The sequence below is a fragment of the Erinaceus europaeus genome, chromosome 3, assembly GCF_950295315.1.
Source record: "Erinaceus europaeus chromosome 3, mEriEur2.1, whole genome shotgun sequence".
NCBI lineage: Eukaryota > Metazoa > Chordata > Mammalia > Eulipotyphla > Erinaceidae > Erinaceus > Erinaceus europaeus.
This window is the reverse complement of record NC_080164.1, coordinates 70,216,134-70,229,427: the sequence shown is the minus strand read 5'-3', so window position 1 is coordinate 70,229,427 and position 13,294 is coordinate 70,216,134. Positions and strand designations below refer to the sequence as shown.

General features: G+C 39.3%; 1 protein-coding gene across 6 annotated transcripts in view; it reads right to left on the bottom strand.

The window, feature by feature from the left end:
* Positions 1–13,294, bottom strand: part of AFF3 (ALF transcription elongation factor 3) — a 554,707-nt gene that overhangs the window by 446,331 nt on the left and 95,082 nt on the right. For 2 of the 6 annotated variants that reach the window (XM_060187456.1, XM_060187455.1), the window contains exons 3-6: positions 9,996–10,070; positions 7,633–7,753; positions 6,176–6,488; positions 5,661–6,046 (exon numbers count right to left, since the gene is read on the bottom strand). In XM_060187456.1, the coding sequence (XP_060043439.1) occupies positions 5,661–6,046; positions 6,176–6,488; positions 7,633–7,753; positions 9,996–10,070 (895 nt within the window). Of the gene's footprint in view, positions 1–5,660; positions 6,489–7,632; positions 7,754–9,995; positions 10,071–13,294 lie in introns of all 6 variants that reach the window. The other 4 variants (XM_060187453.1, XM_060187452.1, XM_060187457.1 and 1 more) reach the window with 3 other exon arrangements.

The window sequence follows — 13,294 nt, the reverse complement described above, 5'->3', positions numbered from 1 at the left end:
TTAAAAAAAAATTGTATCACATTATACCTAGTCGTTGAGTTGTTTTTCTTATGAGGAGTGTGCCTACACCATGTCATACGATCATACTTGTACCTCCCATGTCTATTTTTTTCTACCACTTTCTTTTAGTCCTTTATTTGCTCACACTGTTTTAATGTGCTCTACAGCTAGCATCTTGAAATAACACAGTGAAGACATTCCAAGTTCCCTCCAGGTCATTTCTTCTGCAAACTTCTCTAGACGACTCATTCCCTACCTCACTGGAAATCAATGGGAAAATTATTGGGAGATAGTTTCAAAAAGGCTGTATGTGTGTTTTAAAAGAAGGCTTTTAAGTTGTTTGCCAATGAATGTTTTCCCCTTCTCAGGAACAAAAGCAAAGTATTTGTGAGGGGCTCAGGAAGTATACTGCACACGTCACCATGGGACAGGTCCTGGGTTAGATGCCTGGAACTGTATGGGAACACCATGCAAGAAGAGCACCAAGGAAACTCAAAGTTAGGGGCACTGAGCTTTGAGTTGTCCCATTCCCTTCTTCCTAGCTTCTCTTGCCCTCTGTGAAAAGCAAATATTCCCTCACAAGTAGAATCCAACTTGATAAAATTCTAGTTTTACATGATCTGAAATTTATAGGAATAACCTGTAAATATTAAATGGCTCAAAATGCATATTAATCCCATGGGGTGTGTGTGTGTGTGTGTGTGTGTGTGTGTGTGTGTGTGTGTGTCTTTTAGATTGGATATTAGTTAATATAACTAAAAGATATCAATCACTGCTCTCAAAGAGTCCTTTGCTTATCCGCAATATGCAAAGTTTTTTGCTGAAACAGAATTCTGTGTCTCCCCCTTTCAAAAAAAAATCCACCAGTTATAACTTTGCTCTACTAAGCACAATTTATTTATTTCTTTATGAGAATTATAGGAGAGAGATAAAGAATCAGAGATCACTCTGGTACATGTGCTGCCGGGGAGTGAACTCGGGAACTCATACTTGAGAATCCAAAGCCTTGTCCACTGTGCCACCTACTGTACCACCTAACCAAAATTCTTGTCTCTATTCTATCAATACATGGTCCACCTCCTTGAAACACTCAATATAGAATCGAGGAGAAAAACAGCCTAACGGGTTGAAAATCATTATGTGTGGAGAAGTAGAACACTCCTTGTATAGAAAGCTTGATTTCTCTTGGTCTGACCATTTCAGAAAACCCCCTTTCTGTCGCTCCCAAACGCTGGTAAAATATGTTATTCCAGTCTGAAGACAAGAAGAATATCCTGAAAGGGTCCCTGCTACTTATAACAAACCCAAAAAACAGGGTAAAAATTGTTTAGTTCAGGAGTCAGGCAGTAGCGCAGCAGGTTTAGTGCAGGTGATGCAAAGCACAAGGACCGGCATAAGGTTCCTGGTTCAAGCTCCCAGCTCCCCACCTACAGGGGGGTCGCTTCACAAGCAGTGGAGCAGTGAAGCAGTGAAGCAGGTGTCTATCTTTCTCTCCCCCTCTGTCTTCCCCTCCTCTCTCCATTTCTCTTTGTCTTATGCAGTAACCACAATAAAACAACAAGGGCAACAAAAATGAATAAATAAATAAATAATTAATTAAAAAAAAGAAAATTGCTTAGTTACCTGCATAAAGCCATCTTACCTATAAAAAAATGTTCACCTGAAGGGTTGGGCGGTAGTGCAGCGGGTTAAGTGCACATGGAGCAAAGCACAAGGATCTCAGTTTGAGCCCCCTGGTTTCCCACCTACAGGGGAGTCACTTCACAAGTGGTGAAGCAGCTCTGCAGGTGTCTGTCTTTCTCTCCCCTCTCTGTCTTCCCCTACTCTCTCCATTTCTCTCTGTCCTACCTGGCAACAATGGCATCAATAACAACAATAATAATAACCACCACAACAATAAAAACCAGGGCAACAAAAAATAAAATATTTTTTTAAAAAATGTTCACCCTTTGTTCAAAAGCAGGTTTTATCAATTAGTTGGGTTCTAAAGAAATCACTAATAAGTATGAAGTTTCTTTGGTAAGACATTAAAATAGCTTTTCCAAAGAACAAATTGATATTAATGTTAAAAGGGGTGGGGGGGACTGGCGGCAGCCAAATTCAAGGATAAGCCATGTTTTATTTGCCAGTACAGAACATTTAATAATAAACAACAAAAATCAAAGAGTTTGAGATTAATTCTGCTTGCTTTTTTTGTTTTTAATTCAATGCCAGGATTGTATGTGAGTCACTGAACTGCCTCCCTAAACAATCTATTTTTACTCTTTAATTTTTAGAGTAAGAGGTGTAAGCGAGAGACAGGAGACAGAGAAATGAAGAGGTAATACACTCTCCACCATGCATGGAGTTTCCTTGATGTAGTTCACAGTACACCATTGTGCTACTGGTGATTCAACTCAATGGTAAGACATGTACCTGACTTACTGAACCATCTCCTACAACCCTTAATTCAATTTCAAAAGTTTTATCTGGATGTGAGGGCGATCTGGCTGCGACATCTGTCACCCCATTGATCGCCAGGGTTGATTCGGCTGATCTGGCTGGCTAGGAGGGTGTCCCCTTCCTCCCTCACCACTCCATGTGCGTCCCTCCCGAAGCTGCGCGCTCGGTCGAAGAGGATGGCCTTCCCCGAATAGAGACGGACCGGTCTTCGGTCGAGGGTATACGAGTAGCTGCGCTCCCCTGCTAGAACCTCCAAACAAGCTCTCAAAAGTTTTATCTATTTGTTCCTTCTTTTTTTAATTTTTTATTATTTTTATTTATTGGATAGAGACAGCCAGAAATTGAGAGTAGGGGGGAGATAGAGAGACAGAGAAACAGCTGCAGCCCTGCTTCACCACTCTCGCAAAGCTTTCCTCCCTGCAGGTGGGAACCAGGAGCTTGAACCTGGGTCCTTGCACACCGTAACATGGGCGCTCAACCAGGTGTGCCACCACCGGCCCCTCTATTTGTACTTTCTAAAAATTTTTTATTTATTTTTCCTTTTGTTGCCTTTGTTGTTGTAGTTATTATTGATGTCATCATTGTTAGAGAGTACAGAGAGAAATGGAAAGAGGAGGGGAAGACAGAGAGGGGGAGAAAAGATAGACACCTGCAGACCTGCTTCACCACCTTGTGAAGCGACTCCCCTGCAGGTGGGATGCCCAGGGCTCAAACCAGGATCCTTACACCAGTCCTTGCGCTTTGCGCCACCTGCGCTTAACCTGCTGCGCTACCACTTAACTCCCTCTAAAAACTTTTTAATAAAGTAACTGTTTATAGAAGTTACATTTTGATACAACTGATTCCTACTGAACACTTTCTGGGATCCATCATAAGTAAACAAACAAAAAAAGGTGCCAGTCTAAATGTTACCTGATTTCATTATTAAAACTCATGTGAGCTGAGTGAATAAGGGTGTCTTCTCTGAGAATAATGTACCAATTTCCAAATTTGGGTACAGTGATTTCTGAGATGATAGTCCAGAAATCTTTAAGCTCAGACTTGCCAAACAAGAAATGTCACATCCCTTGTTTAATTTGATTTTTAAATCAAATAAAGATTCAAGGAATACTATGGTTACATGATTACTCAATCTTTATGGAAGAATATGTCAAAAAAGAGAAAGAAAACTAGATAGTTCTTAAGCACTCTTTTGAGTTGTTGGAAAAGTCGTGACACATTTTTGCATAGAAAAAATGTCTTTCCAATGACCCAATACTATCTTCTAGAACTCATATTTTATTTCAACCAGCACATGCTATCATAAAAAACAAATAGAAAAAATACAGTCATATCTTTCTTTCCTATATTCTAGACAAGTGCTGCCAATTTGGAATATAAGTTGAGACATAATACTCTAAAGGTAAACCTTCCTCTCCATTTAGAATTGCTGTTCAAGTGACTAGTTGTGGCCTCTTTTCTACCTCTGTTATTTATTTTTCTTAGTTAGAATTCTAATAGTACATATAGCCAACCAGCATATTTTAATAAAATAAGAAACAATTTAGAATAAAATCAAAATGCAAACCAGCACAGTATAAGCAAAAAAAAAACACACACTTTTTTTCTAATGTTAGATCATTTTAATAAAAGAATAAAATTATTTCCTTGACTGATGTCAATGAACCTAAGTCTTGAATGTTATTTTTTAAATATTTTTATTTATTTATAATTGGATAGAGACAGAGAAACTGAGGTAGAGAGATAGAGAGGGAAAGAGACAGAGAGACATCTGCAGCTCTACTTCACCACTCATGAAGCTTTCCCCATGCAGGTGGGGACTAGAGGATTGAACCCAGATCTTTGTGCATTGTAATGTGTGCATTTAACCAGGTGCACCACCACCTGGACCCACTTAATATTCTTTATTTATTTATTTATTTATTTATTTATTAGTGGATATAGACAGAGAGAAACTGAGGGGGATACAGGGAAGGAGACAGAGAGACACCTGCAGGTGGGAACTAGGGGGCTTGAACCTAGGACCTTGTGTACTATAATGTGCGCACGTAACCGAGTGTGATACCACCTGGCCCCAGAATTTTGACTCTTATAATACTGATTAGACAGTTTATGATAATATTCCCATAATCAATATTAGATCATTCAAACATTTTCAATGATTGTTTAAATCATTTATTTTATTTTATTTATTTTTTTAATATTTATTTTATTTATTTATTCCCTTTGTTGCCCTTGTTGTTTTATTGTTGTTGTCATTGTTGGATAGGACAGAGAGAAATGGAGACAGGAGGGGAAGACAGAGAGGAGGAGAGAAAGATAGACACCTGCAGACCTGCTTCACCGCCTGTGAAGCGACTCCCCTGCAGGTGGGGAGCCGGGGCTCGAACTGGGATCCTTATGCCGGTCCTTGTGCTTTGCACCACCTGCGCTTAACCCGCTGTGCTACAGCACGACTCCCTGTTTAAATCATTTTAAACAACGGTTCTTAAAGTAATAATTGTTATGAATCACTATGACATTTATTATGTCATATTCTAAAGGAAGATGAGTATGAGTAAGAGAAAAAAAGAGGAAGTTGAGGATGCAGGGCTGACTAAACAGTGATCTGATTTTTTGTTATGGGCCTTTGGGGTAACAGACTTACATAAAACAAGCAACCTGTAGCCTTGCTTACTTAAAAAAACTGTTGAGCTTCAGAACTCTTTTTTTTTTACATAAGATTCAACCTCTTTACATACTAAAAATTAAAGCCTCTGCATGGTTTGGGAGGTGGCACAGTGGATAAAGCATGGGATTCTCAAGGGTGAGCTCCTGAATTCAATCCCTGGCAGCACATGTATCAGAGTGAAGTCTGGTTCTAGTTTCTCTCTCTCTCTCTCTCTCTCTCTCTCCCCTCCTATCATTCTTCATGAGTAAATAAATAAAATCTCCATCCATTACTGGCTGATACACACACACAGTACTCTATTATGTAACCATTCCTTCCTGAACTAACATAAATACACACAACTACAGTTGTTGATATTTTCAAAATTCTGATCAAAATCAATTTGACAGTTTTAGAGATGAATACTGATGTGTACCTTTAGTGATTGCTACCACATGAAGTCAGTCACATAATGAGATTTTTAAAAAATGAGAACTAAATTTACAACTCTCAAGTAGTCACTCTGAACTACTTGGGTGTATGTGAGTAGTACAGAGAAAAGACTCACCTCTGCTTGTTTGGGAATGCTGAACTTAGAAAGCTTGGCCTTGGCTCTCGCAGACTCTGGCTTGGTGGCAGGGATTCCCCTGTATGTGGTGCAGTGCACACTAGTTTCTGTGGATGACTTAAGCTTTGGAGACTCATCAGGTGCCTGATCTTGGCCATCCATGGGCCGCACATAGGCAGTTGGTTTCTGTTGGACTAGGCTGGGTTTTGAAGCCAGGGATGGAGGAAAGTTTTGAACACAGTGTCCACCACCACTGTGTTTGGCTGCCATAGTAGGTGGCCTTTCCTGGGTCTGAAGACCCACCTCTACATTGCATACTTGTTTGGTTCGTGGCTGCTGTCTGCCAACACCATCTCCAAGCAAGGTCCTGAGAGAGCCCTGTTGTGCTGAGTTGGAAGAAGAAGAAGAAGAGGAAGATGAGGATGTGGGGCTCGACACACAGTGATTCGATTTTTTATTATGGTTCTTTGGGTTAGAAGATTTGTGCAAATCAAGCAACCTGTGTCCATGCTTACTTGCTCTCTGTTGGCCATCAGACGGTTGGTGCCCAGCCTTCTGCCAGCCCATGGTGCCCCTCTTATTCTGCTGCACAGGGACAGCTGCTGGTGTGGAAGACGCAGTGCTACAGACAGATGGGGTCTGGGTTTGGGCTCTTGAATCGGCAGTGAAATGTTCATCAATCTTGTTCACAGGAGTCTGAGGAACCCCAGGTTTGGGAACACCGACGAGATGACTCTGATTAGATCTATCCGTTAAAAAGTCTTTCATTTCATCGTAGTTGCCTAGCGTATTCTGAATCCGGTTGGAGAGCTCATCCCCCTTGTTAGTCTGAAGAAAGAAAAGAAAAACATCCACACCACTGATAAAGATAACAGAAACATAGGAAATGCTGGAGATACCTTTATCCATCACAGAGAATGAAAACTGAAAGATAAAATCAGAATCATCACCAACTCTGATGATACCTGTCAGCACTCTCTATTACAACAAAATCAGAAAGCATAAAAAAGAATCTCTCCTAGATACTGTGTCTTAGCAAAGGAAATCAGAAAAGATACTATTATAACTTTACCAAATGGTTTAGGTTAAGTCTTTCCAGGGTTGGATCTTTTTTTTCCATTGTCCCACTGAAAGGTATTCTTGAAAATTCAGACTTGGCTGAAATAATTCTGCTTCCAATCTTTAAATATATTCTTGTCAGAATTCCAAACTGACAGGCTTACAAATGAAGCTTACAATGAACAGGGGGCAAAATGTGCAAGATGCAGTCTAAGATATTAATGAAATCTGGGAATCTATTTTTTTTTAGAAGTGAAATTATATTTTTGTCCTTTAGCATAAATGAGAAATAGTTCGGCAGTTCCTCTCTCTCTCTCTCTCTCTTTTCCCCTCCCTCCCTCCCTGTCCCCCTCCCTCCTTCTGCCCGTCTTCTCCCTTCTTGTCATCTCCAAGGCTCCAACACACCAACATAAGTTCTTCAGACAGAGATAGAGACGGAGTAAGGGTGGGGGAAGAAACTACACCAAACACCAAAGCTTCCTTCAATGAGGTGGGGGCCAGATTCAAACACAGCAGTTTCTTTCTGATTAGGCCTAATAGCCTAAACAGGATTCCCGCTTGATCTATGGGAAACATATATGTATCCCAGACTCTTTTCAATAGTGTTCCTTTTCTAATTAATAGCTTAGAAAACCATAAAACTGAAACTGACTCTAAAAAACAACACAGAGACAAAGTCTCTATTATTAGCAAGTGGGCACAACATTAAACAAAACTTAACACTTTACTGAGAAAATAGCCTATAAAGATATGTGATCTAGATAGCAAGATTGTGGCAAAATGTCCTATTCTTGCAGCTTGGACTATCTTCCCTGGGCTGAATACACTGAGGACTGGTTGGCCAGCCCTCCGAGTCAAGATTGCTATCACAGGGATTAAAGGTCTGAACGAAGAGTGGAGGAAATCATTCTACCTTGTAAGGTTCACTGAAGAGGGAGTAACTCGAATTAAATGTGTCATCATCCTGCTGAGTCTCCTGATTTCTTCTTTCTCGCTCTTTCCTCCGTAACACATTTCTATCTGGTTCATAGACACTGCATCAGGAGAAGGAAAGAATACAACCACGTATTAAAAAAAATAAAAAACAAAGATCAATCTAACATTTTACTGAAGCGCAGAAGTCATGGTTCATGGACAAACGACAATGATAACAAGAATATAGATCAGATTAAAGTCAGTCTAATCAAACAGTAGGAAATCATCTGTCTGAGAATTACATTCTTCTGAAGAAAAAAATAAATCTTTAGGACAAGTTCCAACCAGCACTAATGCTCTCTGCCTGATAAGTGAAAGAGGAAATATCTAAGCAACTTTGACAGGAGAAGGCTGAAAGAAGTCTTCAGGCAGATGGTAATTACAGAAATGTGTAAATAGAAATTATGAGAATATTTCCTCTTACAGCATAGCCTCTCAGTGTCATATGGGGATGATCCTGTTAGTTTCTTTCCTTTATTTTTTTTTCTTTTGGCATAGATGTGTTACTGTCGTGAATCTTTCATTAACTAGCTCCCCAAAGAGCTGTTAAAACTCCATGCTGCAGTGGTTTTCACAGTTATGAGCCTTCTTCTGATCTCTGTTAATCAGTCAAGTCGTCATACTAGTACTGAATCAATTCTTCCTTCAGTTATATTTGACACTATCACTCCTCCTAACTATGAAAAATGTGACAGGAGGAAGGGGTACAGGCCATGAAGGGAAAGAACAGAAATTGAATTATAGTGTGTCATCAAGAAACTCAGCCTTTTTGTTGAAGAAAATTAATATCTATTCTCTCAAAATACAATTATGAAGTGACCAGGCACCAGATAACTAGAAGGCAATGGAAAATGTAGTGTTGCTTTCCCTCTAATAAGGAGAAAAATAAAAAGATCAATTCAACTAAAAATAAGGAAATGCCCTCACTGAAGAAAGAAAGAGACTTGGCTTTTTTTTTTTTTCCAGCTCACTAGATAAAGGAATCTGTCCTCAATGCAGAAAATTGAACTAACACTACAGTCACTATAAAGAATGACATATCCCTCAAAACAAGCACAGTCTTCATTTCCTAGGAGAAGCATTTAGTCCAAGTGACCTTGCAATCATTTTGCTTCAGCTCACACTTGGTCTAATGGACAGGTGCTTATGCTGGGAGCCAGGATAACTAGCTATCGACCAGAATGCTCCTCACAACTAACAGTTAGACAATGAGAGAAAATCCAGACTCCCTATGCACAACATTGTCATGATAAAGCAGAATGTTCCCTGGTGTAACGAACTTGAATATAATCTATTAAGGTCTATGGAATAGTTCTAGGTGTCAAAAATCCAATGTCTTGGTATTAAAGTGCTGACAATGAAAGAATCTGGGAAGCACATGGAAATAACTGCATTTTTTAAGCTGAATTGATATACTGAGTGAAAGTATTTGTTGTCATAGAGATGACACAAGTGATATAATCATAACATAAATATTCCTTGCCCTCCTAGCACTAGTAATGTGGTCGTGTTACAGATTTTAAACTCACTGTACAGGGGGTGGAGCTCAGTATGCTTTTGGCAAGACTGTAAGTACACCTAAGGCATTTCCCTTAAAGATTAGGAAATGCTAAAATACTCAGAACATGTATCCTATTAGCATTTAAATTCATCCTTAGTACATTATCCAAAACTATTAGATTGGAGAGTCTAACCAGTGACCTTCATAGAAAGAAAATTTATATTCACAGGCTAGCCAAATAAGACATTCACAATTCCAATGTTGTATCATAAAAACTCTCTGATGGTGGCATAAGATGGAAATAACTACTCAGAAGAAGGGTTTGACTATACATCTCTACTTGTGGACATTTTCAGTACAAAATCCAACCTTTATAACCTTTAAATGAGCGTTAAATGAAGACTGCCATGAGGACAAATGACCCATACTGTGGGTAGATATGGAAGTTCCTACAAGAAGGAAAACTCTAGTTTTAATAGTATGAATATGTTAACTTTTTCAATAATATCGCCATCTTTAATCAGAAAAAATAAGCTTGCAATGCATGCTCTGCACCTTTTCCCTACTCTTGTATGTGCAGCCATCCAGGAAGCACTTTGCACAACTCCATGAACAGAGACAGACAGACATTCACAAAAAAGCTGGTCACAAGCTGGTAGCCAGGTCATAACAACCAAATACACAAGACTGGTGTGATGCACAAAGTGACCTTACATGACATGAAGCAGGCAGGTGGTCATTTGGGATGATTTAGGATGATTTCTGGGCTACTAAAAAGACCCTCATTCCCAAAATAATACCTCCTGCATCTGCTGGTTGACGACTGAAATTCCACAACTAGAGAGTCATTCCTCTGGTTTAAGATGTCTTCACCCCTGCAAGAAATGTAAGACACCACAAAAAGGGAAAACAGTTTAAGCCTTATCAGCCCTCAGTAGTCGAGTGTGCATAAGTTTGTCAGCATTTTTCTCAAAGAGCAAAAGTGGAAAGCCCAGGGACATCCAGGCCCAACAGAGGTTAAAATAAGACATGACAAAAAAGGGAGGGACAATATGAAGTGCAGCAATAGAAACAAAGTTATAAATTATGATACTGGTCTAGGGAAATAACATGAAGACTTGTATGCCTGAGGCTCTGAAGTTCTAGGCTCAATCACTAACACCACTGTGAGTCAGAGCTAAGTAGTACTCTGGTCAGGGTGCTGGGAAGATATATATATATATATAAATACTAGGAGAGCATTCATGTTACCATGTACAAGGACCTGGACTCAAATCCCAGGTCCCCACCTATAGGGGGGAAGCTTCACAAGCAGTGAAGTAGTGTTGCCAGTGTCTCTCTTTCTCTGCCCTATATACCCCTCCCCTCTCAATTTCTCTTTGTCTCTATAAAAAATAAATAAAAATCATTTTCATTTATATTTCTTTGTTTCTTTATTACCACCAGTGTTATTACTAGGGTTCAGTGCAAGCACTATGAATCCACTGCTCCCAACAGCCATCCCCCCCTTCTATTCTACTAGATAGGACAGAGAATAACTAAGAGGGAAGGGGAGGCTAGAGAGGGAGAGAGAAAGACACTTGGAGACCTGTTTCAACACTTGTGAAACATCACCCTGCAGGTGGGAAGCGGGGCCTCAAACCTAGATCCCTGAGCATGATAACATGTACACTTAACTGGGTGCACCACCACCTGTCCCCATAAAAATTATTTTTAAAAGTATCATTTAATTACTAGGACCAGGAAGTAAGGATCACTTCCTAATTGGAAGCAGCTGAAAGTGAGTGGTAATCTCTCCTCTTTAATTCTGCCTTATTCCCATTCTCACTAAATGTGGAGGTAATCAACTATATCCAAGATGCAGAGCACCACTGGCTTTGAGCACCCACAAGACCCCTCCATGTCATTTAATAACGGAAATATCTCACCATATTTCATGGGACTGCCAATTTTTTTTGTGCCAGGCAATGCCTTCAGCACCATAAGATGAAATCAGAATGACCAAAAACGACAAATCACTCCTCCTACCCAGAAGACAGCAAAGGAAACCCAATAAACAGTGACAATACTTCTTGAATGTCCTTCAAACCAATTTCCCTTCTTCCTTACTATGAAGTTTGTCTACCCCACAGAGCACTCAGTCCTTCCTAGTGGAAACCCACCCAACTTCTTATCTAGAAACACAAGTCCGACATGTCATGTCTGGCCTGGGACACTAAAAAGTTACCTGCTTGTCCCTCCACTTTTGCCCAAGTGTCTTTTGTCTCCTCTATTGACAATAAATGTTCTGATTCATCAAGACAGTATATTTTCAACACAGAATTCTCCATTTCACTAATAACAGGTAAAAATCTGTGCAAGTGCTCATAATTCTAGGGAGCATCTTATTCTTTATCTCTCACTGTTAAAACTCAACCCATTTCCTTTTTCTGCCATTCCAGTTAGACAAAGAGCATTCCATTTGCCTTAAAAACAGAGGAACCAAAAAAAAAAAAAAAAAAGTATTATAGCCACAGGCCCTTTGGAATATAACTAAAATATGCCTACTAGCTATCTACAAAATGGAGGACCCCCCAACTCTTCAGCTGCACTATTCCAGCCTTTAGGTTCATGATTGGTCAACAATTTGTTTGGCTTTATATGTTAACTCTTTTTTTCAGCCACCAGGTTCCAGATGCTAGCATGATGCCTACCAGACTTCCCTGGACAGACAACCCCACCAATGTGTCCTGGAGCTCCGAATCCCCAGAGCCCCACCCTACTAGGGAAAGAGAGAGGCAGGCTGGGAGTATGGATTGACCTGTCAATGCCCATATTCAGTGGAGAAACAATTACAGAAGCCAGACCTTCCACCTTCTGCATCCCACAATGACCTTGGGAGGGGATGTGGAGTTCTGGTGGTGGAAATTACCCCTTTTACCCTATGGTTTTGTCAAAAATAAATAAATAAATAAATAAATAAATAAACATATAAATAAATAGCAGAGGAACCTTTCCCTGACATGCTAAAAGTTATGCCAGCTTCCCAGTACATAGTTGACTATAAAGTTGTTGAGAATCCCATTTCTTGACTTCCCAATATATCTCAAAGTCAGTAAGAACGTCCTGTTACAAGCTATGTTTCTTTGTTACCAGCAGATGGTAAAGTCTTGATCATCTGTAAAATAGTCCCTCATGTCTGTGAAAATTACAAGAATCATACTCCTCAAATGTATGTCACCAAATGTATTTATTTATTTTGCATGAAAGCGGAGACAGCCAATTGCTACAATATTTTTATTATTTACTGAAGATGTATAGCACTCAAGAAAATGAAGCTTTTTAACAAACGCTTTTCAAAAGATTTATTTTAGAAGAAAAATACCCCAGAAAAATGTAAAATGTGATAAAAATATTTCTCATAATTTCCAATTTGCTTGTATTTAATATATAAATTGAGGCATCTTGTAGGGCTCAGGCCAAAGACAATTAAGTTGGTTAAGTAGGAATAAATGTCCAAACACAAAATTATGATTTCCAAAATTAATTTATTCTCAATAATCTATCTGCGAATCTAATAGCTTCTCCAATTGAGCTCAAAATATTTTACATACTAGTTATGTCTCTTAATCACCCTTGCAATGTCCCCAGAATAATAGACATTATTAGTAGGTAAACTATTTTAAAGAGCAAGGAACTAAGAATAAGGTTTCATCAAGATGGCACCATTAACAATGGAACATCATATAAAAGGAACAGAAACATCCAAACTACCTTCTTCACATCTCCCCATGGAAGAATAGCTATCCACAAGCCCAGGCTGGCCACATTCCCTAAACCCTGCTGCCTGCAAACAAGCTCAGTGTTGATAAATATTGAGCATGAGCCCCACAGGAGCAAAACAGGACAAATAAAACAAAGGGAAGCTATTTTTCATTTAGAGAGAACTAACTAGAGAATTCTGGAATATAACATGGGTTGCCATAATTTTTACAGACCCAAAACAAAAGACCAAAAAAAAAAAAGGTCTTTCTCTGTGACACAAGTAGCCATGTGATATAGAAGAGCGGAAAAGAAGGAGAAGGCAAATGAGTGATAAATTATTTTTAAAAGATTCTTA